General features: G+C 38.6%; 1 protein-coding gene across 4 annotated transcripts in view; it reads right to left on the bottom strand.

The window, feature by feature from the left end:
- The window catches only part of IGF2BP2 (insulin like growth factor 2 mRNA binding protein 2), a 236,907-nt gene that overhangs the window by 29,423 nt on the left and 181,408 nt on the right, over positions 1-26,076 (bottom strand). For all 4 annotated transcript variants that reach the window (XM_037838915.1, XM_037838923.1, XM_037838927.1 and 1 more), the window contains exons 3-7: positions 17,642-17,690; positions 7,729-7,780; positions 4,431-4,494; positions 2,295-2,567; positions 279-413 (exon numbers count right to left, since the gene is read on the bottom strand). In XM_037838915.1, coding sequence (XP_037694843.1) covers positions 279-413; positions 2,295-2,567; positions 4,431-4,494; positions 7,729-7,780; positions 17,642-17,690 — 573 coding nt within the window. The remainder of the gene's footprint in view (positions 1-278; positions 414-2,294; positions 2,568-4,430; positions 4,495-7,728; positions 7,781-17,641; positions 17,691-26,076) is intronic.

Here is a 26,076-nt window from a genome sequence, read left to right as displayed (position 1 = left end):
TCTGCTGGACGGCACTGGACTATACATTCCTACCAATGGGTGAGGGGAGTGTTAGGATCACCAAGAGTAACATGCAAATGCAGAAAAGCTGTATCATAAATATAAGAAGATCAGTTTCCCCTTGTAGTTTCCTTGCGAACAAACTCCTTAAACATAATCCCTTCCCTGCCCCTTTTACTGAGTAATAGATTTACAGCCTTTACAATTTTTCTTGGGTTAAAAATGGGAATCTACTCTTATCCTCTGTTGAGTGATCCGAGCATAGCATGAAAACGTACAACTTGGTCTCATCAGCCTCTTTCTGCATGATTTCAAGAATCATGCGGCATGCTTCAGAGGTCCCCTCTGGAGTGGCATGGATGGTGACAGGCTTCTCTGCGGCCCCAGAGTTCTCCTTTCTGTGGATGTCCACCCTGTAGGAAAAGAATCGGGAACCATAAGCAAGTCACCTGGGACAGGACCCTTGTCCCAAGAAAGCATCACGCCAGCCAACTTACAGCAAGGAACAGACAGACGTGGAGGTGTCATTAGCATGTTTGCAACAAATACCATTCTCCAAGACGACGGCAAGCAGCGCAGGGGTTTTGTGCAAAACTTTAATTCTGTGCAGCTCCATTTAGAAGAGAATGGTTCTTATAGGAGTGCTGCTGGATGAAGGCACCAAGCCAGCTTGGTAACGAAGCCAGTTTGGTAAATGAAGTATTTTGTGTGGTCTTTCAAACGATCATAGAAGTGAAGGGCAAAGGGAGAAGGATAACACTGCACCATGGCCCAGTGCTGTTCTCTGAGTTGGCTGCAGCTTTTAAAAGCCATATATTAATCCAAATCCAAACACCAAATTCAAGCAAGCTTTATATATCTGGGTGCGGATAGAAAACAGAGGCATGTCCCCCTCTGCCTCCCAGAGTTTTTGGTTTCTTTTCTACTGGCACCCTGCCTTCTTCCAGGCTCTTAAAACTAATGACTAAAAAGCATGATGACTTTATCAGAATTCTTTGGGCAGTTGTGGCCCTGTGTGTATTTGTTAACTTTCAAAATCACATAAGTTGTATCCCTTTTTTTTTACTTTGGTTACCAGCAAGGCCAGAGCCAAGTCTTTGGCCTCCTTCTAAAAAAGCAGGCACACACTTCGAGAAATAATCTCATGTGTATTTAAACTTGTATTTTTAAAGTCACCTTATACAATTTTAGGAACAAAAAGATATATAAACAAATAAAAATCACTTTCACAGTGAAGCAAACTTGGAGAAAAAGAAAGGGCTGATTTTACAATACAAGGAACCAGACAGAACTTCCCCTTTCCACTCTTTGCTTCCACATTCTAACAACATCTAATTCCCATGATTGTAAACTCTGGCACGTGGGACTCACCCATAGAAGTGTCTGTTATCTGTGGGTAACATGGGCACTTTGAAGAAAGCAGCATTTTCTCTTTTAGGTTATAAGACACTGAATGACCTGCATAAAATGCACTAGCTAATGTGAATAATATTTCTCAATAATTTCATGCTTTGCTATTAAGTGCTTCATATTAATTATTTCATTCACTCTGTCCAACTGTACTCATCTTCACAATATTCCTAGCAAAACAAAGAGGAAACCCCTTTGTACAGAAGAAGTAAATGATGCTCAGTAAAATTTGAACTTGGGTCTTTGTTTTCAAGTCCCATGCTTTCTTCGTTACAACATGCTATGGTCTTACGAACCTACAAAAATAAACAGGTCCACAAGTCATTTTATCTACTACAACCCCTACTACCAGTTTATTCTCCTTAAAGAGATAGAAACTAGACATAAGGCTAGTGACCTTTATTTCTTGCTCAATATAAAAGTGACTCATCAACTTCTTTCATGTGGCTATTTGTGAGATGACTCTGGTGGTCTCAAAGAACGACTGCGACCCAGGGCTCTGATTTAGTAGAGGAGGTAAGAACTAAGTAAGTGGGTTCTAGGATCCCACCAAGCTCAACCCTTGCAGTTTTAGAAACAGCCTGCAATGCATCCACGAGAACAATTCTTGGCTGTGAGATAATTTGTTTTCTCTTTATGGACCTTCAGTTTTTCAGGGTATGATCTTTAAGCCGTTAGCAAGAAAGCACATCAAAGCCCCCAGCCCCCAGCTTTATGTTAGTCTGTTAGCAGTCCTGTTTAAAGAAGCCACTGTCCCATACGGCATATCCACCACACCCACCCCTCTACTGCTGACAAGCAATAGCGGTCTGACATTGGCTGAGACCCACCAGCACGCAGGGGACCCCTGGGAAGGAAGCAAAGGAAGCCCCGGAGGCACGTACCGGGACTGGGTCTGTTTAGTGATGTTCTTTATGGTCAAGCCCTCCTTTCCGATGATGGCACCAACAAACTGGGTGGGGACCAGCATCCGCAGCGGGAAATCAATCTGTCTGGCCTGGGAAGAGCCCCCAGGGGCGTGGCCTTGCTCCCGGGAAGAGTGGTCCCCACGCTGGGCTCGCTGAGGGGGTGGAGGGGAGCTCACCTCTTCATCGGGGATGTAGGAAATCTTGAAGGAGTAGTTCTCAAACTGATGCCCGCTTAGCTTCTCGATGGCTCTGAAATGCAGCAGGATAGGAGAGCTTAGTTAAAGAGCAGCATCATGGAAGACCCTCCCAATTGACTGGTTCATTCACTCTTGTTTACTAGGTGCTTATGAGGGTGGGTACTGAGGCCAGGCACTGAGGGTACAGTGGTGAGCAAGACAGACACCGTCTCTGCTCCTCCAGAGCTTGAGTTAATGATTAAGCAAGTAATCGCAATGAACAGGCGTGGTCAGACTTGATACACAATTTTGTGTTCTGAGTTTTTTCACCACTCAAGACTATACCCCCTTCCCCATCAATAACTTTGCAGATGTCAATATAAAAGACTCATTTTTCTCATTTTAATCATAATACATATTTATTATTGGAAATTCAGAAATAGGTAAGCACAAATAAGAACTCTTTCCTGTCTTTCTTAAACATAAGTATATTATTTATAAAAACAGATTAATATTATATGTACTATTTTCTAACCTTTTAAAAAAGCTAATACTTGATAAACATTTTCTCATGTCATTAAATATCCTACAATATTATTTTAACGACTAATTAACATTCTATAGGTTTACCATATTTTGCAAATGATTCTCTATTATTAGATATCTATGTTACATCCAATCTTTTACCACTACATTCAGTGTTGCCATGGGCATCTTTGCAATTACCACTTTGCATATGGGATACATTCCTAGTGGAATTGCTGGGTCAGGATTGTGCAGTATTCTAACATTACTGTTTAAGTATTGTGCCCAGTGGCTCTCTGGAAAGGCTTCACCATTTACTGTCCCGCACCATTTTAACAGAGCATTTGCTTCCTTGAATCCTCAAAAGCACAGGCTATTATTATTTAAAAATCATTATCAATTTGACAGGGGGTAAATGATATCCCATGATCGCATTTTAAAAATTATATGTAAAGTGGAGGTGGAGCATTTTTTTACACTTTTTTTTGGCAGTATTAACCCAATTCTACTTGGTAGATATTTAGGGTTTGTGAATTTATTACAAAGTATCTCCGTTTGTGTTCACAAAGGCAACAGAGATATCATATACAGAGGTCTCACCCAAGGGGCAGCTGGACAAGGATTGTAAAAAGATGAGTTGTCGGCATGTGTCCTGTACACATATGGGTGCAAGGTAACAGCAAACAAACTATGGCCTTTTCAGTGTAAAATTAACTTTAAATATGTCTTCATGTGTGTAGTAGCTTTGAAAAGGAAATAAAACTGGAATCTTGGATGTATAACCAAGGTTATGCCATATCCATAAAGCATGACCATACATGAACATAATTTTAGTTATCACAACCTGACAGGCACTTCAAAGTCCTATAAAAAGGAACAACAACAACAACAAAACAAATCTCTCAATCCCAAGCTCATAGCCAGGCTCAAAAATAACTATCCCTGTTGCAACAGGAGAGACAAGAACTTGAGCCAGGTGCTCTCTGATTAGCTCCTCCCAGACAATTCAGTATCCATTACAAAAGTGTGGAGAGAAATGAGTGTCTGCTTCTTCACGGGGTAGGGAGGAAGCTCTAGGTAAAAGTAGCCCCAGGTGGCTGGCAAACTCTAGGGGACACATTGTCACAGAGCTGATGCCCTCTATTCCTGATCATGCCGAGATACAGCACCCCCCTCGGTTTTGAGGCTGGGGGTCAGCTACCTTCCTCAAGGTAAAGTCGCCGCACAATCAACAAACATACATCCTGGTACAAAAGCCTGGGAGCTCTACTTATATGTCAAAGGCGGCACAAATGCCCTGGCAATCCAGTGACATATCAAAGGTCAAAGGTCTGGTTGTAAACCCAGAATTCAATAACATTCAAAGACAAAACCAACATAAATTTACAAGAAAAAACCCAAATCCACTTACGTTTTTGCTTCCTCTCTTGTTGCATATGTGACATTGACAACGGCAGTTTCTGTGTCTGTGTTGACTAGGGAAGAAGAAAAAAATACACTGTCATAGAAAAAAATAGCTGCCCCCTCTGGTTCAAATTAAACATACTAACTTTAGAGAATAATGCACAAAAAAACTCATCCCGCTCACTCTACAGTTAACATGCATCTCAATCTTTATTCATGTGCACTCAAACTTTTTACATTTGTAATCAATTGTACATTTAACTCAGAGCTATATTTTTCACTTATTTTACACTTTTGCATGTGCACATATATATATTTTTCTATTTTTCATTTTTAATACCTACATAAAATTCCATTGAGTACATGTGCCATGATTTAACCAGTCTGCAATTGTTGACAAACGGGACTGTTACCAGAATTTTGCTATTACAAATAGTGTGGGTAAAAAAGTCACCTTTGTTACAAGTATTTGATTTAGTTTTCCTTTGAATTACTTTAGGCTACAATCACAGAAGGAAAAAACCTTGGTAAAAGAGCATGATACTTTTAATGCATATTTTCAGACTGTTCTCTTAGAAGTTTGTTTCATTTTATTATTCCTATCAGTGTATGAGTTCTAATTTTAATGATTTGCATGTATTTTCCCCCATTTCTTTTCTGAGCACTTATTTTTAAATTATTGGGTATATATCCAATCATATATATTTATAAAGCAAGCAATTTTACATATCTTACAAGCAAGGTGTTTGGAGTTTAATTTCTTATTCAGTAACAAGATTGAACTGTTACTATTTTTGTTTCCCTTTGTTTGAACTCCTTGACTGTTTGTGTAAGTTAAATCTGGTAACTGTGCACAATAAAAAAAAGGAAAACTGACAATTCCAACTCAACTTGGAGTCTCTAAGATAGGCTAATAAGGGATCACTCTTGTGAATTGGCTTATCTTGGTTCATAACTGCTTGCCTCTTCATCTAAAGTCAAAAGTTAAAAATAACTTCAGCAGATAAGATAAAACTTTCTCAATTCAAGCCAGTAAACTTAAACCAAAAATATCTATTTTCTGAAAACAAGCAAAAGTGACTAAATCACATCCACCCTTTAAAACATGTAAGCTATTGGGAGACTTGGAGTTAACGGCAACATTAAATTAAGGTTAACTCAAGGAAACCATGATAAAGTTGCTTTTCAAAGTAACAATAAAACTCTATCATGTAGGGATTCCAAACTTTAGATCCATGCTTGAGCTTCAGGAATTCTATGAGCCCTCAAAATGATTAAATTTGTGGATGTGTTAATTTTTCTGGGAAGAGGGTTTATAATTTCCATAAGATTCTCAAAGGGATCCAGGACCTCAAAAAGGTTAAAAAGAAAAAAAAAAAAACACTGTTAAAAATAATGTTTGTCCAATAACTTCAAAGTAGCTCCAGTCTTTAGGGGAAAGGGGTGTGTAATTCTCAGGAAGGAACTGCCACTGAGATCTACATGTAATAAACGGCTGAGCCATTCCTGGACTTTGCCCGGGAGTGTCCATACTGCGCTCTAATTTACGCTTACCCCAGAGAAGTCCTCACACTGCAAAACAGGGGATCTGGAGCCCATAAATGTCCTCTCTGAGTGCTGATACATAGAATGCTACAGAGGTTTCATATTTGCTGCTTTCTAGTGCTACAGATGAGGCTGCAGTAGATGCCCAGAGAGGGCTGGATTTGAACCTCCTGAATAAAGCTACCCACTAGGATTCTCAGATTCTCAGATTTTGTTCTCAATTCTTAGTCATAGTCTCTGTTCTTCAAAGACGTTATCTTCAAGAAATCAGGCAGTTCTTTGTTTCTGGAATGAGCTGTGCTCCATTCAAATAATTTATTTCACTGGATATGAAAGCCCTTTTACAAAGTATAAAGTCTCCTAAAACTTTACTGAAGGTGTTTTCCTGCTGAATCAGGAATCACCCATGAAATGGGATAAAACAAAAGCCCAGCAATTCTATCCTGTAGTTGTGAGACAGCTGGAAACCGAGCAGTCTCCAGGGCAGAGGTGCCCCAGGACCTGCAAACTGCCCCAGGGGCCTGGAATATTTCTTCCTTGCGTAGAATTGTCCTGAATTTACAACATGGTCTTAGCTAGTAAATTTATAGGCTCATGTCTGTAAGGCCATCTTGCCTACTACATCCAATCCTTATTGAATGTCTTCTTTTCCATGTTGAGGGAAATAACAAGAACTGAGAAATATAATCCTTGTAAATCATGTCTTCTTCCTGAGCTCTTTCCCTTCACCTTTGGCCATGGGCAGGCAGCAGCATGAAATTGAATAATAATATTTTTAATATTCATGGAGTGGAGAACATCTGAGTAATTACTGCTTTAAAACTATTATATTAATTATACTGGCACACAGAGCAGATTGCATATGAGAAAACGGGTTCTCTGCGATTTTTCTCAGGTGAACCTTACCAGTTCCTTAAGATTACGTATCACATCATAATCTACAAATACCTTATACAAGTTCTCCTTGGGCATTACAACTATTCAGTGACATAGCAAGGGCAGAAATTATTTTCCCCATTTTACACATATGAAAACTAACTCAGTGAGGTTAAGTGAGCTTGAAATCTACTTTTCTGGGTCTCTTTAAAGAGATACCTAAGAAATCAGCTTCAGGTACCTTTTTATTTTGTTTTTTAAATCATAGCATTTCACTCTTTAGAAGAGAATATGAATGACGGCAGCAGGAAGGAAAGTATTCTCTGGGCTTCTGCAGCATTGCTTCTTATGGCAGCAGTTCTAAAACATGAGTGCATACAAGAATCACTTGGAGGGTGCTTGACTGAATGCACACTCATGAGCCCTTCCCTCAAGAGTCTTACTCAGTAGGTCTATGGTAAACCCTAGGAATCCGCGTTTTAAGAAGCTGGCCAGGGATTCTGGTATAGGAGTCCTGCTCCTTGGGAAACACTCAGTCCAAGACATTAGGGTTCAGCTTTCTTAGTCAGGAAGAAGTAGCGACAGTGTAATCCAATTACTCCCATGTGAACTAAGCCTTTCCCAGCCTGACAGTATTTGTCCAGTGCTTGAGCATATTACAGACAATAAGAAAAATAGCTTAAAAATCATATTCCATGAAAAAGCATATTATAAATATAGACATAGATAGATGAAGATTTCTCAAATTAGATATAGATAGACACACTCTAGGAGGCTTGTTTCAAAGGAATTTTTACTATTTCACCCTGGAGTTAACCTAACCTATAAGGAATAGCAGTATTATTCCTCTCAAAATTCAACAGGCTAATCCCCCCACTTATTACCTTGTTCCACATTCTCCACTGTCCCATACTGAGCCAAAAGTCCATCCAACACCTGGAAAAGAAAGCTTTTAATGTCAGGATGGTAAAGCAAGATCACACTCACAAAAAATGGTGCAGTGCTAACCCCCAGCAAATGAATGAAATTAAAACAAGGACGGTTACAGGAAGAATGTAATCAATTGATATTCCAGGTCTTCTATAAAAACAATGAGAAGTGAGTAAGTATATGGGACTTTCAATTCCTTACTGGTTTCCAAGTAATCTACTCACTAAGGTGACACCTTGTCTGATTTTGATACTTTGAGAAAATATCTTAGAGCGGTTAGTCTGCCCCCGCTGCCTGAGGCAGAGCAGAATATCATTTTTGGTAACTGTTAACAGCTATGATGGTTAGAGCCCACCTACTGTTCTTGAAATGAGAAGCAGAATAAAAGTAGAAGGCTCACTTCTCCTTTTGGGAAGATTTGACAATTCTTTCCTCAGTTTTCCTCCAGGGATCTCTTATTTTACAAAGCAATGGGAATGTGTATGTTTGAATTTTCCCTAATAAATTTTTTTTTAAAGTAATGAAAAGGTTAGACAAAATATCCTGTTTCTGACTGTGTGTTAAAACTTCAACTTCCATGTGAGACCAAGGGAAGAGATGTTTATTTGGTGCAGGATCTATATTTTCCAAACAATGTAACTTCTACAGTTTGTTCAAACACCACAATTACAATGAACTTTGAATAGGAAGTGAGGTATGGTAGGTTTGCATAGGTTAGAGTGAAATAGCAACACATCCCAAAGTAATTTGGGTGGAGAATAAAAATATATATGCTGGGCCCCCCTGAGGAGCTGGGGGAAAATGCAGAAGTGTTGACTTCCTCACTTGGATTGTTGCTGATGTCCTCATAAACACTGGGGACTGGCGGTTTGATGTGCCGAGCCTGTATCTTGGGGCCTGCCCTTATGAAGCTCCTTACTGCAAAGGAGAGATTAAACCTGCTTATAATTGTGCCTAAGAGTCTCCCCCTGAGTACCTATGTGTTGCTCAGATGTGGCCCTCTCTCTCTAGCTAAGCCACCTTGGCAAGTGAACTCACTGCCTTCCCCCCTACGTGGGACCCGACTCTCAGGGGTGTAAATTTCCCTGGCAACACAGATATGACTCCAGGGGATGAATCTGGAACCAGCATCGTGGGATTGAGAACATCTTCTTGATCAAAAGGAGGATGCGAAATGAAACGAAATAAAGCTTCAGTGGCTGAGAGATTCCAAACGGAGTTGAGAGGTCACTCTGATGGCCATTCTTACACACTCTACAGATAACCCTCTTTAGGTTTTAATGTATTGAATAGCTAGAAGTAAATACCTGAAACCATCAAACGCCAACCCAGTAGCCTTGACTTCTGAAGACGAGTGTATAACCATGTAGCTTACAAGGGGTGACATGTGATTGTGAAAACCTTGTGGATCGCAATACCTTTATCCAATGTATGGATGGATGAGTAGAAAAATGGGGAAATAAACTAAATGAAAAATAGGATAGGATGGGAGGGATGATTTGGGTGTTCTTTTTTACTTTTATTCTCATTCTTTCTGGTGTAAGGAAAATGTTCAAAAATAGATTGGGGAGATGAATGCATAACTATATGATGGTACTGTGAACAGCTGATTGTACACCACGGATGACTGTGTGGTACGTGAATATGTATCAATAAAACTGAATTTAATTAAAAAAATCCTGTTTCCTTTAAGGCTATTTTGAATTCCTATGCGTTGGGGAATAAAGCATGGGGCAGTTGCTTTTTAAAAAATGTAATAAGGAACCCCATATTTTATCGTATTTTATTTTAATGTAGCAATCTTAAGAAGTTTTACAACTCTGAAAATATATCTTAACTGTTACTCATAGGAACTAATTCACAACAAACAAAAAACCTACTCAAACTAACAAAGAAACCTATTTTTGTTGGTCTTCCATTGATTGTATTTTTTAATGCACTTTTTTATTGTGAACTTTAACATGTGTACATAACAGTGATAACTTTCAAAGTATGATTCAACAAGTAGTTAGAGAGCATATTTCAAAGAATATCATGGGTCACAGTTCCATAACTTCAGCTATTTCCATTATTGTAAAATATAACCTACATACAGAAAGGTATTAATTTTCAATGTATAACTCAGCAAGCAGTTATATAGGTAATTTCAAAAATTGTTATGGGATACAGTTCCACAGTTTCAGTTCTTTCCTTATTATGCAATATAGGCTATATACAGAAAGGTGAAGACTTTCAAAGCACAATTCAATGATTAGCTATAGAGCAAATTTTAAAGGATGTTATAGGTTAGAGTTCCACCATGTCATTTACCGCCTTCCAGCAATTCCAACACCCCACCATCTAAAAATATACAGATTTATATCAAGTTTCAGTTTTCACAGACCTTTGTTAACTCTTACCTTCTTTGTTACTACCACTTCCTCTCAATCTCTTTCTCCATCTTCAGGGGTGTCTAGACAATGAACATCCTAACTTGTTCATATTGAAAGGGGGTGTCAACAGTATGGGGAAGGGGGATACATCTGATTGCTATTCTTAAAGAGGCTGTTGCCTCCGGGTTTTAGGACTTGTCTGGCATGAGAACACTCTCTTGGACTTAAGTTTCTCAGAGATAAAACTCAGCAAGTTAATATTTTATAGAATCTCAGGTAGGAACCTAAGTATCTGGGGACTACTTTTGTAAGGGCATGGCATATTGTGGCCATTTGGGATGTCTAGCTGGAGCCTGCGTAAGAGAAACCTCCAGGATAGCCTTTCCACTCTATCTGGGATCTCTCAGCCACTATGACCTCGGCTAGTTGCCTTTCTTTTTTCCCTCTTTTGGTCAAGTAGGCATTTTCAATCCTTTGCTGCCAGGGCCAGGCTCATTCCTGGGCATCATGTCCCATGTCACCAGGGAGATTCTTTCCCCTGGGAGTCAGTGTCTCTCGTGGGAGGGACGTTAATGAATTTATTTGCCGAGTTGGGCTTAGAGAAAGAAAGGCCACATCTGAGTAATAAAAGAGGTTGCCTGGAGGTGCCTCTTAGGCATAATTAGAGGAGGGCTCAGCTTCCTATTTACAACTCTAAATTTCACAAAAGCAAGCCTCAAGTTGAGGGTATGATTTATTAAGTAGTGGGTTCCTAACTTCACTTAATATATATTCTATCCCATGATAAATGGTCAGGTTCTTACACTATTTTCACTTAGTTGTACAATCCTCCTCACTCTGAACTTTAAACAATTCTATCATAACATAATACATCCCAGAGCTCTTATCAGCTGCTAATTATTCATCCCTAGTATTAGTGTAGTGTTGGTAAGATATTTCTACTAAACATAGTCTTTAATATATAATGGGAAGTTTTTCCATTTACCACTCTTGTTAAACCTCTGCTCCAGTGTCATACCTTATAAGTATATCATGCTAACACTTATTTAGGTTTGTGGTGCTACTCTGGGGGTTACATGGCTTTAAACAACCATTTACTAACATTTTCACCTTCAATGAGTCACCGAGACTTATAATCCCATTAACGAACCATAGTCACACCTGACTATTCCAATACCATTAAGTTCACCCTGATTATCGTATCTGTAGATATTAGATTATCATTCCGCCCTTCACTAGCTTCTGTCTATCTCTAGGTCCCCTATATTCTACATTATAAGACGCTTATTTCACATTTTTCATGGAGTTCACATTAGTAGTAACATACAATATCTCTCCTTTTGTATCTGGCTTATTTCACTTAGCATTATGTCTTCAAGGATCATGCACATTGTCATTTCACAGCCTCACTCCTTCTTACTGCTATGTACTATTCCATGCTATGTATACACCACATTTTGTTTACCCACTCATCTGTTGAAGGACATTTGGATTGTTTCCATCTCTTGGCAATTGTGAACAATGCTGCTATGAACATCAGTGTGCAAATATCTGTTTCTGTCACTGCTTTTAGATCTTCTGGGTATATACTGAGAAGTGAAAATGCTGGATTGTATGGTAACTGGATATCTAGTTTTCTGAGGAAACACCAAACTGTCTTCCAGAGTGGCTGTACTATTATACAGTCCCACCAGCAATGAGTAAGCGTTCCAATTTCTCCACATCCTCTCCAGCATTTGTACTTTCCTGTTTGTTTCACAGCAGTCATTCCTATTGGTGTGAGATGATAACTCATTGTGGTCATGATTTGCATCTCCCTAATAACAAGTGAAGATGAACATTTTTTCATGTTTTTTAACCATTTGTATTTCCTCCCAGGAGAAATGTCTTTTCATATCTTTTGCCAATTTTATAATTGGGCTGTTTGTACTATTATAGTAGTTGTAGGATTTCTTTATATATGCAAGATATCAGTCTCATATCAGATACATGGTTTCCAAATATTTTCTCCCATTGCGTTGGCTGTCTCCTCACCTTTTTGACAAATTCCTTTGAGGTACAGAAACTTTTTATTTTGAGTAGGTTCAATTTATTTTTTCTTTTGTTGCTTGTGCCTTGGGTGTAAGGTCTAAGAAGTGACCACCTTATACTAGGTTGTAGAGATATTTCCCTGCATTATCTTCTAGGAGTTTTATGGTACTGTGTCTTATATTGAGGTCTTTGATCTACCTTGAGTTAGTTTTTGTATAGAGTGTGAGGTAGGGGTCCTCTTTCATTCTTTTGGATATGGATATCCAGTTCTCCCAGCCCCATTTGTTGAAGAGCCTGTTCTGTTCCAGTTCAGTGGATTTGGGGGCTTTATCAAAAATCAGTAGACTGTAGATCTGGGGGTCTATTTCTGAATTCTTGATTCAATTCCATTGATCAATACATCTATCTTTGTGCTAGTACCATGCTGTGGCTTTCTGGTAGGTTTCAGATTCAGGAAGTGTTAAGTCCCCCCACTTTGTTTTTCTTTTGTAGAACGTTTTTAGCAATTCAAGACCCCCTTTCCTTCCAAGTAAATTTGATGACTAGCTTTTCAAAGTCTGCAAAGTAGGTTGTTGGAATTTTGATTGGAATTACATTGAATCTGTAGATCAGTTTGGGTAGGACTGACATCTTAATGACGTTTAGCCTTCCTATCCTTGAACATGGAATATCTTTCCATCTCTTTAGGATCCCTTTTATTTCTTTTAGTAAAGTTATGTAATTTTCTGTATAGAGGTTTCTTACAACCTTGGTTAAGTTTATTCCCAGGTACTTCACATTCTTAGTTGTATTGAGAATGGAATCTTTTTCTTGTGTGTCTTCCATTAGTTCATTTCTACTGTATAAGAACATTACTGACTTATGTGAATTAATCTTATATCCCTCCACTTTGCTGAATTTATTAGCTCAAGTAGCTGTCATTGATTTCTCAGGGTTTCCCATATATACGATCATATCATCTGCATATAATAACAGCTTTACTTATAACTTTCCATTGTGGATGCCTTTTATTTCTTTTCTTGCCGGATTGCTCTGGCTAGAACTTGTAGCACAATGTTGAATAATAGTGGTGACAGTGGGCATCCTTGTCTTGTTCCTGATCTTAGGGGAAGGCTTTCAGTCTCTCACCATTGCGTACTATGCTGGCTGTGGGTTTTTCATATATGCCCTTTACCATATTGAGTAAGTTTCCTTCAATTCCTACCTTTTCAAGTGCTTGTATCAAAAAAGGATGCTGAATTTTGTTGAATATACTTTCAGTATCTACTGAGATGATCACTTGATTTTTCCCTTTTGATTTGTTAATGTGTTGCATTACATTGATGGATTTTCTTATGTTCAATCACCCATGCATGCCTGGTATGAACGCCACTTGGTCATGGTGTATGACTTTTTAAATGTGTCCTTGGATTTGATTTGCAAGTGTCCTGCTGGGAATTTTTGCATCTATATTCATTAGGGAGACTGGCCTATAGTTTCCCTTTCTTGCAGCATCTTTATCTGGTTTTGGTATTAGAGTAATGTTGGCTTCATAAAATGAGTTAAGTAGGGTACCATTTTCTTCAACTTTTTGAATGGAATTAGTTCTTTTTGAAAAGTTTGATAGAATTCCCCTGTGAAGCCATCTGGCCCTGGGCTTTTATTTGTAGGAAGCTTTTTGAAGACTGACTGAATTTCTTTACTTGTGATTGGTTTGTTAAGGTCTTCTATGTCTTCTTGGGTCAGTCTGGGTTGTTCATGTATTTCCAGGAAATTGTCCATTTCCTCTAAATTGTCTAGTTTGATAGTGTACAGTTGTTCGTACTATCCTCTTATGATTTTTAAAATTTCTTCAGGATCCAATGTAATGCCCACCCTCTCATTTATTATTTTGTTTATTTGGGTCTTCTATCTTTTTTACTTTGTCCATCTAGCCAAGGATTTGTCAACCTTGTTGATCTTCTCAAAGAACCAACTTTTGGTTTTATTTATTCTTTTTTTGTTGTTGTTGTTCTCTGTATCATTTCTTTCTGCTTTAATCCATGTTATTTCTTTTCCTCTACTTGCTTTAGGATTAGTTTGCTGTTCATTTTCTAGCTTCTTCAGTTGTCCCATTAATTCTTCGATTTTAGCTCTATCTTCCTTTTTAATGTATGCATCTAGAGCTATAAATTTCCCCCTCAATACCGCCTTCGCTGCATCCCACGTTTTGATATGTTGTGTTCCTGTTTTCATTCATCTCCAGATATTTAGTAATTTCTCTTGCAATCTCTTCTTTGATCCACTGATTGTTTAGTAATGTGTTATTTAACCTCCAGATATTTGTGAATGTTTTCAATCTTTGAAGGTTATTGACTTCTAGTTGCATTCCATTGCAGTCAGAGAATGCGCTTTGAATAATTTCAATCTTCTTTAATTTATTGTGGTTTGTTTTATGCCTCAGGATATGATCTATTCTGAAGAAAGTTCTGTGAGCACTAGAGAAGAATGTAAATCCTGACAATTTGGGATGTAATGCTCTATATATGTCTGTTAAATCTAATTCATTTACCACATTCTAGGTTCTCAGTTTCCTTATTGGTCCTCTTTCTGGCTGATCTATTTATAGGAGAGAGTGGTGTATTGAAGTCTCCCATGATTACTGTGGAATCATCTACTGCCTCCTTCAGTTTTTCCAATGTTTGTCTCATGTACTTTGGAACACCTTGATTGGGTGCATAAACATTTATGATTGTTATTTCTTCTTGGTGAATTGCCTTTTTATTAGTATATAGTGTCCTTCTTTGTCTCTTACGACATCCTTACATTTAAAGTCTATTTTATCTGATAATAGTATTGCTACCCATGCTTTTTTTTGGCTGTAGCTTGCATGGGACATTTTTTTCCATCCTTTCACTTTCAATCTCTTTGTGTCATTGGGTCTAAGATGAGTCTCTTGTAAATAGCATATTGATGGTTGATATTTTTAAATCCATTCTGCCAATTTATATCTTTTAAATGTAGAGTTTAATTCATTTACATTCAACGTTATTACTGTGAAGGCAGTTCTTTAGTCAAGCATCTTATCCTTTGGATTTTATTTGTCAGATCTATTTTTTCCCTTCTCTCCTTACGTCCTTTAAGTCACCCTTACTAATACTCTTCAGTTCTGTGCACTTCTCTAGGCTGCTCTCTCCTGTCTTTTTTTCTCAGCCAGTAGAGCTCCCTTTAGTATTTCTTGTAGGGCAAGCCTCTTGGTAACAAATTCTCTCAGTGTTGTGTTTTTCTGTGAAATTTTTAAGCTCTCCCTCAATTTTGAAGGAGAGCTTTGCTGGATAAAGAATTCTTGGCTGGCAAATTTTCTCTCTCAGAATTTTAAACACATCACACCACTGCCTTCTCACCTCCATGGTTCTCACTAAGTAGTCAATACTTAGTTTTATGTTTTCTTCCCTTGTATAATGGTGATTTGCTTCTCCCTTGCTGCTTTCAGAACTTGTTCCTCTTCAGCATTCGAAAATTTGACCAGAATATGTATTGGAGTGGGTTTATTTGGACTTATTGTACTTGCAGCTTGTTGGGCATCTTTGATTTGCATATTTATGTTGTTTAGAAGGGTTGGGAAGTTTTCCCCAACAATGTCTTTGAGTACTCCTCTCAGCCTTTTATTCTTCTCTTCACCTTCTGGAACTCCAGTGATTCTTATATTTGTGTGCTTCATGTTATCCAACATTTCCCTGAGATCCATTCAAATTTTTCTACTTTTTTCACCATGCACTCTTTTGTGTTTTTACTTTCTAATGTGCTGTCTTCAAGTTCACTAATTTGATCCTCTACCTCTTCAAATCTGCTGTTGTGTGTCTCATGAATATTTTTAATTTGACCATGGTATGTTTTATTTCCATAATACCTGCTATTTCTTTTTTACTCTTGCAAAGTCTTCTTTAAGCTCTTCTAAGGTCTTCTTCATGTCCTTTATATCCTGAGCCATGAAACTGATGTTTGTGTGTACTTATTTCATTAATTGTTCCAAGTTTTGTGTCTCCTCTGGCTTTTTAATTTGATGTTTGGGTTACCCATATCTTCTGGATTCTTGGTATGTTTTATGATTTTTTCTTGTTTTTGGCATTTGCTTATCTTGATAGGGTTCTTTTATGATATGCAGGATTATTTGAATATTTGTCTAAAAGTTGGCAGAGCTTCAGCTTGGTGGAGTGCACTTTCTCTGACCTACCAGCAGATGGCACTCTTGAACCACTTCTTACCCTCAAGCCAGTTCTCCCCCAACTTCATCCATGCACTGAGTGGGGGTCCAAACCATGTGGAAAACCAGTCAGTGCAATTTTCTGTGTGCGCTGGGGACCTCCAGCCCTGCAGGTGGGGACGTGCTCTGCGCAGTTTGGCAGGGAGTCCATTCCAGGGCACAGTGCTCCTGGCCATTTGCAGGGATGTGGGTGCAATACCCTGGGGCTGCAGAGCTGCACATCAACCCTTCCAGCTCAAATGTCCCATAGTCCCTCTCTGCCATGTGCTTGTGAGTCTCTGGGATTGGGGAAGACCTCCCAGGACTTCCATGCAGTGCCCCTGCCTCTAGCCTGTGCACACCGTGGGCTTCAGTGGAGGAAGAGTGGACACCATCATAAGCCCACCGAATCACAAATTCCTTCAAGGAAGCTCTCAGCTGTGGGGCTGTGAAGGGTCATCTTCCCCCGCCAACTGCAAAGACGGCTGCACGAGGCATGGAAAGCAGGCCCCTTCTGCGCTCGTCTGCCTGCTCCACCGGCCAGTCCCTGGCATGGGGGCTCTTTACCGTGGGTCTGCGAAGGGTTATCAACCAAGCCAAGAGCTGAGGTGGGTGCCTGGGGTGTGGAAGATTGCTCCCTTCTGGGCTCGTCTGCCAGCTCCAACCACCCGATCCCTGGCTGCATTCCGGGCCAAACACTCACTGGTTTTAAATACAGTCTCTCAGCGTCTCCAAATACACACTCACTATGGGTGCAGAAGTCCCTGCCCAGCTGGTGGAACCCTGGAACTGCTGTTCTGGAGCACTTTCTGTCCTTGAGCTAGTGTTTTTCATGGAGGAGAATTTGCTCTGTATCTCCTAATCCACTGTCTTCCCGAAAGCCCTAATTGAATTTTAAATCCTAATTTGGAAAGGTAAAAATCTTTTACAAAATCATGAGATGTAAAAATTACAAACCAGGTATGCACTTTGTTTCACAGCTTCTTGGTGCTTGAGAAGACAGAATCTGAGAGATGAACGAGCACATCCTGTACAATGTAAGGGACAAGTATGATCCCAAACACGTGATGAGTCAACTTATATTAGGATACTGAAAAAGGGAGAGAGAGGGACCAGAGGCTTTGTGGAAGTGTCTGAGAACCTCTAATTCCGAAATGTGAAAGGGAACTAACAAAGAGAGAAAACATCTTGTTAACCTATTAGAAAGTAAAATGAGGAAAGACAAACAGAAAGACAGTAAATATAGAAGTGACATTGACTTACCTCCCACTGCAGGTGAGGAGGGATATTTCGAATTTGAATTTTCCTGCTCCTGTAAAGATAAAACCACAGAGTATAATGCTTTCTCCAGTACACAAACTTTAGCAAATCATAAAACTGAGCTTCAGACAGTAATTTGAGCTCTCTTTCTCACTGTGTTTACCAAGGTATCAGCAAGATATTCTTACTGTGAATCATGAGTATCATGTTTTAAGGTTTCCAGTTACATTGAGAAACAATAAAGAACAAAATTCTAGAAGTTCTCAACAAACTAAAGAAACAACAGTTTAAATGAAGATACCTTTCAAATTTCTTACCAAAGTAGTTAGGATTTAAACTGCCAAAAAAAGTCTAAAAATAGAATTATCCCTTTCTTCCTCAAAATAAATGGTCTTGCAATTGGCCCTACCCCAAAGGGTAACTAGGTTCAAACATGGTAGGTGAAATCTCATACATAGCAGGCTTAAACAAGATCAAATTTAGGTTGCCCCTTATATGACAATGCAAAACTTCATTTTTTAAAAAAATTATTTTTATTTCTGAATAGGTAATCAGTCTTAATTGTGAAAAGTTTTCCTCTCACCCATTCTCTTCTTTGACCAGAAATAAACACTTGTACTTGTTTCTTATGTATCCTTCCAATTTCTCTATGCCAATAATACCAAATACAAATATACACTCTTATTATTTTGTCTTTTCTTATACAAAAGTGTGCACATGCCATACATTCTCTGCATCTTGATTTTTCACTCAACAGTAATATCATGGAGATCTTTCTATTGGTAGATAGAAAGCTTCCTCATTCTTTCTATTTCTTTTTTAAACTTTTTATGTTGGAATAATTTCAAACTTACAGGACAGTTCAAAAATAATGCAAGCCCCATACAGAGAATTCCAACATATCCCTAATCCTCCAAAGATAAGATGATCCACCAATTTTAACATTTTGCCACTTTTAACATATCTCTCCCTTCCTGTCTTCTGAACATTTGAGCACAGGTTGCACACATCATATTCCTTGAGCATGTAATACCTCCACGCACATATCCACTTATGTAATCATCTTGTGTCATTATCAAGTTCAAGCAATTTAACACTGATGTAAAGCTTACATTCTATATTCCAATTTTTGCCACTGCCCCAATAAGGTACTTTTGAGTAATGTACTTTCCTCCTCCATTCTTAGACCCTATCCAGTATCATGCATTGCATTTAATTTTCATTATTGCATTAGCTTCTTTTCTTAAATTGTGAAAACATAATATGCAACATAAATTTTACCACCCCAGCCCCTTCCAAGGCTATCATTCAGTGGGATTAACCACACTCATAAGGTTGCAGTACCCTCAAACCCAACCATTATTAGAACTTTCCCTTTACCCCAAACAGGAACCTTATATTCATTTTGTATTATCTCCCCATTGTCCCTGCCTCTTGCCCTTAGTAACCTGTACTTGCCCCATTGTCCCTGCATCTTGCCCCTAGTAACCAAATTCTCTATGAATTTGCATATTGTCTGATATTTTCTTTGTAGTTACCATAGGACTTGCATTTAACATCCTAAATCTATAACAATTTCATTTGCTCAACCTAATAGTATATACAATATTCCTATAACCCTGTATCTCCCCTAATTTATGTAGTTCTTGTCAGAAATTACATGTTTATATGTTATGAGTCCAAAATCATTGATTTATCATTACATTTTGTGTATTTGTCTTTTAGATCCTATAGAAAGTAAAAAGTGGAGTTATAAATGAGAAATAAAATAATACTAATATTTATATTTACCATGTCATTTTCTTTACCAGAGATCTTTATTTCTTCACATGGCTTCAGTCAATTATCTAGTGTCCTTTCTTTTCAACCTGCAAAACTCCCTTTGGCATTTCTTGTAAGGCTGGTCTAGTGGTGATAAAATCTCTCAGTTTTTGTTTATCTGGGAATATCTAAACCACTCTTCCATTTTTGGAAAACACTCTTGCTGGATATAGAATTCTTGGTTTGCTGTTGTTTTCTTTCAGTATTTAACTATTTCTTTCTTGCCTTATTACTTCTGACGAGAAATCAGCACTTAATCTTATTTATGCTCCCTTGAGTGTAACATGTTGCTTCTCTCTTGTGGCTTTCAGAATTCTCTTTATCTTTGGTAATTGAAAGTTTGATTATAACATGACACGGTATGGGTCAATTTGAGTTTATCCTGTTTAGAATTCACTGAACATTTCAGATGGGTATATTCACGTCTTTCATTAAATTTGGGGAGTTTCAGCCACCATATCTTTGAATATTCTCCTTGCTCCTTTCTGTCTTTCTTATCCTTCAGGGATTCCTACAATGTGTATATTCCTCAGGCGCCATTCACTTTTCTTTATTTTTTCTTCTTTCTGTTCCTCAGACTATATGGCTTTCATTGTCTTATCTTCAAGGTCACCAATTCTTTCTTTTGCCAGCTCCAATCTGCTATTGAAGCATTCTAAGGAATTTTGAATTTCTGTTAACTCTGGTCTTCAGTCTGTTTGATTTTACTTACATTCTCTTTGAGTTCATCTGTCATTTTCCTGATTTCCCTTAGTTCTTTGTCCATGTTTTCCTTTAGCCCTTTGAAAATATTTAGGACTCTTTGTCCAATACTCTTTGTTTGAAATGTCCCAGGTCTGATCTTCATAACTGATGATTTTTAATGCTTGAATCTTCTCCTTTGCCTAGGCTATCACTTCCTGTTTCTTTCTATGTTTTGCGATCTTTTGCTGAAATCTGGACAGTTTGATATGTTAACATGGTATCACTGGAATTTAGACTGAGGCGTCTGCTCCTTAAGCTTGTACCCATCTCATGATACGACAGACCTTTTCCTTAAAATGCCAGGAGCTAACAGGAAAAAAAAAAAAAAAAAAAAAAAAAGGAGGTGGTGGTGGTGGTGAGGGAGGAAGAAGAGGAGGAGGAAAAACAGAAAACACCTTTCCCAGGCTTTGCTAAAGTTTAGGGGTCTCCCTGGTCCTTTCTGCATTAATGTCTTGTCTTGGGCATAAGTATTTGGCCCTAGGTATTCCCCTGTTTACATGGGTACCCATGTTCCCTCTTCCCTAGGAAAGAGTTTCTACATGGTCCTGGGCACTGCACTGAATGTCCCTTGCCCCAGGCAGCACAACCTGATGGCTTTACCAAAGTATGCCGTAGGAGAGCTCTGTGAGCTGCCTTCTATGTGCAGGGCAAGTTCTGGAATGGCCACATACATACTCTCAGCATATGCACAAGCATAACTTTGTTCCCTCCAAAACTGGGACCAGGGATCTGCACTGGCAATGTGTGCTGGCTCCGTGCTGAGCAGGTGATGGGTGGGGGAGGGGCCAGCCAAGGCACCACAAAATCCCACACTTTTAAGTAGCCTTTTCCTTGATGTGGTATGCACCCTATTACTGCAGTCCCTTAACTGTTTTATGGAGCTTTGAGAAAGATGTTTCTGCCAGTTCTTGCTGGTTTTTCAAGGCTTCTGTGTGTGGTGGCGGTGGTGGGGTGACAGAGTGGCAAAGCTTCTCATTCTGCCATCTTGATCTGGCCCTCATTCTTTTTTTAATGCTACATGAATGTATCATACTATGTTTCATTAGTCCCCTATCAATGGGTATTTGGGCCTTTTCCTGTCTTTTTACTCAATGGCTTTCACCAAGACTCCTGCTCGTCTGATAGCATTGAGTGTTGTAGATTTGTTTCTTATATGGTTTTTTTTTCCTTAAGTATTAAAATTAGACAGAAAAAAAAAAGAATGGAAATATGAGGATGAAAATTTACTTCCTATAGCTCAATAACATGTTAAATTTTGGAAAGACAAATTTTAACATGTTCAAATCAGCATTTAAATGTTATAGAAGGTCATTTTAATGGAAGAGTTGGACATTGAAATCTCTTGGGTACACATTTTGGGGGGTTTCCAGAGAAGGAATGTGGTGAACATACTGTCTCCATTCTTTTTCTTTCAAACTTCTGGTGTCAGGCATACCAAAAAGTTGCTACACCCAGCCAAATGCTTGTCCATAACTTTAACTTGGGCAAGAGCCCCAAAGAGAGATGATCCTATTGAAGCAGAGAGAGAAAAGGAGACAGAAAGAGAGAGCTACACACATAGAGGACACAAGGAAACAAACAAAGAAATAAACAGGAGCCCTAGTTTTTTCATATCTTTTTAATGAAATGCAAGGGAGGCCATCCTTTGTTCTAGATCCCATACACTATTTCTGTCTTACCTGAATTTTAAAAAGTGAGTATGTATTCATGCTTTACTAGGGCCACTTTAATGACTATATAAGCTAGTCTGTCGAACCTCTAAACTTATATCAGGATGGAAAGGAGAAAAAGGATGGAAAACTAATTTCTCCTTCCATGCTGTGGAGGTGATTTCCTGACACAGCCTTTGGCAACAGATCATAATAAAACTATTAACACCATCCCATATTGTGGCTACATGGAATGCATTACAGAAGATGTCACCAGGCCTAACTATTGTGGAAAAGACATCAGAATTTGCAAGAAAATTAAATATTTTTAAAGAAGCACATTTTGTTATTTCCAAGTACAAACATTGATTCCAACTACTAACCCAAAATTTATAGGTAGAAATCCTAATGGAAGAAACTCACACATGAACACAGAGAGTCTTGAACAAAGACAGCCACTCTAGCATTTTTTGTAATAGGCAAAGACTGAAAACAGTCTAAATATACACCAACAGGGAGATGAATAAATATATTATAATACTGCCATAATATGGAACATTGTGCAGCAGTTAAAAAGAATGAAGTAGACATACATACACTGCCATAGGAAACTTGCAAGGCATGCAACTACAAGAAAAGAGCTAATTTCAGATTAAGATGATCATTTTTTTAAGAGCAAAAAGCCAAAACTGAATGTTATCAAATGCATGCATATGTAAATGCATAGAAAAAGATAGCTACACACATCATGCTGGTTGGTAAAAAGGGACATGCCCTTTTTATTCTAGCTACTTCTGTCTTGCTTGATTTTTTTTTACGTGAGAATATATTTATGCCTCACTTACTTTTAAAGATCAATTAAAATTCATAGTAAGGCTGATTTATTAAACATACAAGATTTATTTTTAAAAAGTATACTGAAGGACTTCTGGTTGACCAACATGGAAGTATAAGATTCCCCCAAAGAATCCTTGAACAATGAGAAAAAACTGGCAGAGACATCTTCTTCAAAACTCTAGAAAACAGTTAAAGGGTTCCAGTAACTGGGCAAGTGGAAAATCAAGAAATGGTAGCTTTAAAAATGGTAGATGTTGTTCATGGCATCCTTGCTGGTTCTTCAACCACTCCCCCCATCCCCTGTGCCTCCATTATGGGTCACTGACCCTATTCCAGAGCGAGAGAGTAACCTCTATGCATACACTGGGGTGCCTTTATGTCAGTGATCTAACAGTTGGCAGCCTCAAAGAACGAACCAGTACATTCATATCTGGCCCTTCCTCCCAGAATTTGTCCTGAAGTCAAAAGCAGTTGCAGACAAGGAGAGGCTAGGTCTGCTTATAATTGTGCCTAGGTGTCTCCTCCTGAATGCCTCTGTATTAGTTAGGGTTCTCTAGGGAAACAGAATCAATGAGAGGTGTCTCTGATTATGAAATTGTAAAAGTGACTCACGCAACTGTGAGTATGCACGAGTCCAAATTCTGTAGAGCAGTCAGCAAACTGTCAACTCCAAGGAAGATGTCCGATGAACTCCTCAGGAAACGAACCGGCAACTTCGACGAACTCCTCAGGAAATGAACTGGGATCCTCGATGAACGTGTTCAATGAACTCCTCAGGAAACGAACTGGCAACTTCAACGAACTCCTCAGGAAATGCTTCACTGGGCAGCCGAAGAAAAAATGAAGGTCCTCTATCTGTCTTGCTTATAAGTCTTCAACTGATTAATTGGATTAAATCCAGCCAATTGCATTCCCTCATTGTGGAAGGCACGCCCTTTGATGAGTCATCAGTCACAACTGCAGTCAATTGACTGATGATTTAATAAACCAGCCTCAAACTTCTTCACAGCAATTGTTAGGCCAGTGTTTGCTTGACCAGACAGCTGGGTCACCTGGCCAAGTTGACACATGAACCTAACCATCACAGCCTCTTTGTTGCTCAGATGTGGCCCTCTCTCTCTAGCTAAGCCAAATGGGCAGACGAAATCACTGCCCTCCTCCCTACATGGGATCTGACACCCAGGGGTGTAAATACCCCTGGAAATGTGGAATATGACTCTCGGGGAGGAAACTGGACCTGACATTGTGGGATGGGGAACATCTTCTTGACCAAAAGGGAGATGTGAAATGAAATGAAATAAGTTTCAGTGGCTGAGAGATTCCCAAAGGAGCCGAGAGGTCACTCTGGTGGGCACTCTTACGCATAATATAGATAAACCTTTTTAGGTTCTAATTAATTGGAATAGCTAGCAGTGAATACCTGAAACTATCAAACTACAACCCAGAACCCTTGAATCTTGAACACAATTGTATAAAAATGTAGCTTATGAGGGGTGACAATGTGATTGGGAAAGCCATATGGACCATACTCCCCTTTGTCTAGATGAGTAGAAAAATGGGGGAAGGAAAACAAACACACACACAAAAGCACCCAGTGTTCTTTTCTACTTTAATTGCTCCTTTTCACTTTAATTATTATTCTTGTTATTTTTGTGTGTGTGGTAATGAAACTGTTCAAAAATTGATTTTGGTGATGGACACACAACTATATGGTGGTACTGTGAATAACTGATTTTATGCTTTGTATGACTGTACGGTATATGAATATATCTCAATAAAATTGAATTATTAAAAAAAAAAAGCAGTTGCAGACATCTAAAGCAGTGTAAGAAACAATAAAGTGAAAAAGACCAGGAGCAAAGGGAATACCTGGGAAGGGTGGTTATTTCTTAGGGAACAGAGGAGACATTCAGATTCGTAGCATGTGCAAGAAGCCCAGGAAAAGATGCAGGCTCAGAAAAGACAGAGAGGACTCTTTCACATTTCTTTCAGGATTATCTTCTCGACATGGGGGCTAAACTGTGATGGAGAGCATCAGCCAACACAGAGCCAATTTTCAAAGACTGTGAAGTGTTTTTTCGTTTCGTTTTGTTTTTGCATTGGTTTGTTTGTTTTCGACAGCTCCTTGCACTCAGGGAAATCTCTATCATATTACTACCTGTAAATACACTTAAGGACCAAATAACTTGGGACTAAAACACAGAGTTAACACATTAAAATAAACAGTGTGTAAAAAACAATTACAAGTCAAAGAAACAGGAAATGATGGCCCATCCAAAGGAACAAGATAAAAATTCAGAGACCATCAATGAAAAACAGACTCTAGAGACATACTAGAAAGACTTTTTAAAAATGATGCTCTATATGTGCCAGGAGATAAAGAAAACATGGAGAAACAACTTAAAAAATATAAAGAAAACAATAAATGAACAATGTGAGAATCCCAAGAAACAGAAATATTGAAAAGGAACCAAACAAATACTGAAGTTGAAGACAATGATAACTGAAATGAAAAATTTCCTGAAGGGTTTCAACAGAATATCGGAGCTGCCAGAAGAAAGAATGAGTGAACCAGTGAACTTAAAGACAAAAAAAAAAAAAACTGATTTCATTCAGTCTGAGGAGCAGAAAGAAAAAAGAATGAAACAAAGTAAACAGAGCCTAAAAGACCTGTGGGGCACCATCAAACACACCAGTATATATATTATGGGAGTGTCAGGAGAAGAAAAAGGAGCAGAAGGAATATTTAAATAAATAATGGCAGAAAACTACCCAAATTTAATGGAAGGTATGAATATGCATATTCAAGAGTCTCAGTGAACCTCAAACAGGATAAACTCAAAAACAACTTTGCCCAGATATACAGTGGTCAAACTACCAGATGCCAAGGACAAGGAGAGAATTCTGAAAGCTGCAAGAGGAAAACAACATATGATGTAAAATGGAAGCCCAAAAATATTAACTGCAAATTTCTTATCAGAAAACATGAAGGCTAGAAGGAAGTGGGAAGAAATACTGAAAGTGCTGAAAGAAAAAAATTGCCAAACAAGAATTTTATATCCAGCAAGAATGCTTTTCAAAAATAAGGGAGACAGATAAAATGGTGGCATAGACAGGAGTGGAAGCTAAGTAGTCCCCCTGGAACAACTACAAAAAACCAGAAACAACTAGTAAATAATCCAGAATAACTGTGGGGGGATAAACGAGACCATCCACTCATCATACACCAACCTGAATTGGGAGGAATGCCCGAGAACACAGCATAAAATCTGTAAGTAAAACCTGCGGATCCAAGTCGTGAGACCCCGTCCCCCATAGCGCGAGCTGCAAAGCCTCGTGGTGCCAGAGAGAAGCTCTCTCCCAGCAAGCAAATATAGCTCAGCTGAG

This window comes from Choloepus didactylus, chromosome 1, assembly GCF_015220235.1.
Source record: "Choloepus didactylus isolate mChoDid1 chromosome 1, mChoDid1.pri, whole genome shotgun sequence".
NCBI classification, from domain to species: Eukaryota; Metazoa; Chordata; class Mammalia; order Pilosa; family Megalonychidae; genus Choloepus; species Choloepus didactylus.
The sequence above is the reverse complement of the archived record's forward strand: the minus strand, read 5'-3'. Positions and strand labels throughout refer to the sequence as shown.